The 5,063-nt window shown below is 35.0% G+C and overlaps 1 protein-coding gene across 1 annotated transcript; it reads left to right on the top strand.

Annotated features, from left to right (window-relative positions):
- The first annotated feature begins 2,716 nt into the window (after positions 1-2,716).
- LOC114922457 (olfactory receptor 14I1-like) lies at positions 2,717-3,355 on the top strand. The gene has a single exon (XM_029283831.1). The coding sequence runs from the start codon at positions 2,717-2,719 to the stop codon at positions 3,353-3,355; it is 639 nt and encodes a 212-aa protein (XP_029139664.1).
- The last annotated feature ends 1,708 nt before the right edge of the window (positions 3,356-5,063 follow it).

The following is a 5,063-nucleotide window of genomic DNA, read 5'->3' as shown; positions in this document are numbered from 1 at the left end:
GGCAGGACAAGAAGCAACGGGTGGAAACTAATCAAGGAGAGAAGCAATCTAGAACTAAGGAGAAACTTCCTGACAGTGAGAACAATTAACCAGTGGAACAACCTGCCTCCAGAAGCGGTGAATGCTCCAACACTGGAAGTTTTTAAGAAGAGACTGGACAGCCATTTGTCCGAAATGGTATAGGGTTTCCTGCCTGAGCCGGGGGTTGGACTAGATGACCTTCAAGGTCCCTTCCAACTTTACTACTATTATTATTATTATACTTTTTTCTTTTTCATGCTTCTGTTATTTTGATTTTTTATATTTTTAATCAGTTTATATCCCTTTATTATTTTGAGTGGCGGGGCATCCAAAACTGAGTGATGAGCTGCAAATCAATCAATTAATCAAATTGTTGGGTGAAATCTTATAATGTGTCTGTGAGGAAAATTTGGAGGAGGAAAATTAGGCTTAGGATTTTCTTAAAAGTGTCATCAGTAGAGAAGATATTTGAATCTGTTCTTATTAAACTCAGCAGATAAACTAGTTGAAAAATATTAAAAATATATATGGTAGTTTTAACCCCTAAATAGATAGACAGACATAGACATAGACATAGACATAGACATAGACATAGACATAGACATAGACATAGACATAGACATAGATAGATCAATGTTTTACATCATTTGCAAACATGCAGTGTTTCCATTCTGTTTGAAAAGGGCTGAAAAGTATTTTTTAGGAATTACCTATTATTTATACTAGAAGTAGCTCAGAATACAGATTCATATAACTCCATCTTATTTTCTAAAGAAAATTGAGAAATATGCCTCAAAATGTTTTGATTATTAAGTAAGAGTAATTATACTGAAATTGAATTTCCTACCCAATAAAACCAAAATAAATGATAGAATTAGTTGATAATGTCATCCTTAATCTAAAACTAAAAGATTATAAAATTGTGACAGTTTAGATTTTCATTATTTAAAAAGTGATAAAGTCTGATTTAGTGCTCAAATATTTTTCATTAGTGAGCCTGCAAATTAGTAGTCCCCTGTCAATTCTTCATTATAATAATAAAGACACTTTGGCAATCATTTAAACAGCTTTTGTTTCTTTAAAAAAAATCCACTTCACAATAGCTGATTTATACTATCAATTGAGACAGGTTTTTTTTTTTAATCCTTAGGGATATGGTAAGAGAAGTTAGATAAAAATCTCATAGAAATTGAGCACAGCATAATATCTTATTCATGGCTTTAGAAAGACAATAATAAAAAATAAAGATATCTGCATGACTAAACATGTATTACTAAGATGGTGAGTCATTAATTTTATTTTGAATTGTCCATTATTTGTCTGTTCCTTCCTTTAAATTTTTATAATTCTTTCTTTCCCTTTCTTTTGCAATTACAATTCCAACAAAATACATATTGTAATATAGCGTTAGCTGTCTACAAAGAAATAATTCTTCAGTAAATTTTATTTAAGAAGAGAGAGAAAAATAAACATCATTAGAAAGTAATACATCTTAGATTAATCAAGTAAACTAGGAAAGCAAGACCTTTTCCCAGTTCCAACCCTCCCCCACCTTCAGTTATTACACAATAATACAATAGTAACTGAGGTATAGCTGAGTAGGAAGATTTACCATGGCTTATTGTAAAATAATTTCAAGTTATTTTTCTTTAATCATTTTAATTATGTCCTCATTTTAGTACAGAACCCAGGGTTTTTTACTTACATCCTAAGGTTGTGCCGCTATTTAAAATGGACTCTTTGAGAACATTTCCTTTACTTTCTAAACAAGGCAACTCCATAGAGTTCTTAATTCAGATAAAGTTGTAAAATAGAATTAAAGGCTCTGGTTTGAAGCCATTTTTAAAATTTCCATTTTGTGTAGAACAAAGTAGAGAACACAAGGTCGAAGTATTTTTCTTTCATGAATGCCATAAATTCAAAGACTGCAGTTTATTAAGGGCCATTTATCAAGAAAGTTAATATTGATGGTTTTAAAAATAATGAAACAAAAACAATCCATAGTTGCTAAAATTAATAAATGTGGCAAATCCCAAACCAAAATAATCCCATTTCTATAATAATTAAAGAAAAGAGTTGAGCAGAGGTGGTAATTCTGTGATGGGCAGAATTTATAAAACACTAATACAGAACTCTAGAGTTATGCCAGTAAAAGCTAAAAACGTCTTATATGACAATTTAAATTTGTGTATTATGGTATATTAAATTCATTTCAACAAATAATGATAGTATATAGTATCTGCCAGTTACAATATGCCAGATAAAATGAAGCATTCTTTTCTTTAAAAAAAGGGAAAGAAGGAGGAAGAGAGACAATAACTACAGTTATGTCACATTGATATCTTTAAATGTACTTGGATTCAAATCCAACTTCCAGAAGTTTTTATCTGTTGGATAAGAAATATGTGTTTTCTTTAGACTCCCACTTTTGATGAATTATTGTTATAGAAGACTATAAAAAGATGCCCTAAGATTTGATATTAATGGTTAAAAATCTGTGAGAGTCATCACCCTGAACTTTAAGGAAGCACAATCATAAAAATCTGTTGCTCAGAATATTTGAATAAATTTGGAAAGTAAGGTTTTAATCTAATATCCATGAAATACAGTATTGCACAGATAACTCAAAATGATATTGAATGGAAATAGTTTAACATTTTTTTTTCTTTTTCTTCTAGGGATGTAATCATTAAGAATGGATAATGATACCTCTCAGTTTTTTCTTTGGGAATTCTCAGAAATTTGGGAGCTACGGGTTATGCACATAGCTTTACTACTGATATTGTATTTAATGACATTATCAGGGAACCTTCTCATCATCTCTGCTGTTGTTTGTGACTACCATCTTCACACCCCCATGTACTTCTTCCTGATGAATTTAGCCATGCAGGATGTTGGTTCCATTTCAGTCATTGTCCCCAAAGCTGTTTTTAATTCTCTCATGAATATTAGGACTATTTCTCATTTGGGATGTGTTGCCCAAGTCATGTTCTTCACCTTTTTCTCGGCCTGTGATGTTTCCCTCCTTACTGTGATGGCATACGATCGGTATATTGCCATTTGTAGTCCTTTACAATATGAAATGATAATGAATAGGAAAGCCTGCACCAAAATGATTGGCAGCGTATGGATTGCCAGTCTTCTCAATGCTTCATTACACACCATTTTCACTTTTATTACTCCTTTCTGTTCTAATATTATCAATCAGTTCTACTGTGAAATCCCTTATTTACTTAAGATTTCCTGTCCTGGTGTATATGCACCTGAAACTGGAGTTCTAATTTTCAGTAGTACATTAATATTTGGTTGTTTTATTTTTANCCTGCAAAGATGAAGTGAGGAAAGCCAAGGCTCAAAATGAACTAAGGCTTGCAACCAAAGTCAAAAATAACAAAAAAAGCTTCTTTCAACATGTAAAAAACAAGAAAAAAGTGAAGGAAATGATTGGTCCATTAGTGGGGGAAAGTGGCAAGAAGGTGACAAGCAACAGGGAGAAAGCGGAACTATTTAACTCGTTTTTTGCATCTGTCTTTACACAAAGGAAAAAAACAGACCAACCTATCAAAAATAGTGCCATAAAAAACAGAATAGAAACACAAGTTAAGATAGGCAAGAAAATAGTAAGTGAGCACCTGTCCAGCCTAGACGAGTTCAAATTGCCAGGACCAGATGGATTACACCCCAAGGTTCTCAAGAAACTAGCAAATGTGATCTCTGAACCACTGAACTATATTTTTCAAAGATCCTGGAGCACAGGGGAACTACCAGAGGACTGGAAAAGAGCTGATGTAGTTCCCATCTTCAAAAAAGGGGAAAAAAAATGGACCCAGGAAATTACAGACCTATCAGCCTGAACTCAATACCTGGGAAGATCCTGGAAAAGATAATCAAACAATGAATCAACGAACACCTAGAGACAAACAAAGTCATTACTAAAAGCCAACATGGGTTTGTCAAAAATAGATCATGCCAGAGAAATCTTATTGCATTCTTTGACCAAGTGACAAAATTAATGGATGAGAGAAATGCTGTGGACATAATTTACTTGGACTTCAGTAAGGCATTTGATAAAGTACATCACAACCTACTACTTGACAAGATAGAAAAATATGGGGTAGACAGCATCACCACCAGATGGATCCGTAGCTGGCTGACTGGCCGTACTCAGCGAGTTGTCCTCAATGGAACCACATCTACATGGAGGGAAGTGTGTAGTGGGGTGCCCCAAGGCTCTGTTCTGGGCCCAGTGCTCTTCAACATCTTCATCAACGATTTGGACGAGGGGATAGATGGGCAACTCATCAAATTTGCAGACGACACAAAGCTGGCAGGAATAGCCAACACTCCAGAAGACAGGCTTAAGATACAGAAGGATCTGGACAGACCTGAACACTGGGCACTATCTAACAAAATGAAATTCAATGGTGAAAAAAGCAAGGTTCTACATTTAAACAAGAAAAACCAAATGCACAAGTACAGCATAGGTGGCACCTTACTCAATAGTAGTAACTGTGAGAGGGACCTCGGAGTCCTAGTGGACAATCACCTAAATATGAGCCAGCAGTGTGCTGCAGCTGCCAAAAAGGTCAACACAGTGCTAGGCTGCATTAACAGAGGGATAGAATCAAGATCACGTGAAGTGTTAATACCACTTTACAATGCCTTGTTAAGGCCACACTTGGAATACTGCATCCAGTTTTGGTCACCGCGATGTAAAAAAGATGTTGAGACTTTAGAAAGAGTACAGAGAAGAGCAACAAAGATGATTAGGGGACTGGAGGATAAAGCATATAAGGAATGGCTGCTGGAATTGGGTATGTCTAGTTTAATGAAGAGAAGGATAAGGGGGGACATGATAGCAGTGTTCCAATATCTCAGGGGCTGCCATAAAGAAGAGGGAGTCAAGCTATTTTCCAAAGCACCTGGAGGCAGGACAAGAAGCAACGGGTGGAAACTAATCAAGGAGAGAAGCAATCTAGAACTAAGGAGAAACTTCCTGACAGTGAGAACAATTAACCAGTGGAACAACCTGCCTCCAGAAG

Source organism: Protobothrops mucrosquamatus, unplaced genomic scaffold (genome assembly GCF_001527695.2).
Source record: "Protobothrops mucrosquamatus isolate PMUCROS unplaced genomic scaffold, P.Mucros_1.0 scaffold247, whole genome shotgun sequence".
NCBI classification, from domain to species: Eukaryota; Metazoa; Chordata; class Lepidosauria; order Squamata; family Viperidae; genus Protobothrops; species Protobothrops mucrosquamatus.
Note: the sequence above shows the minus strand (reverse complement) of the source record. Positions and strands in the feature narration are given on the sequence as shown.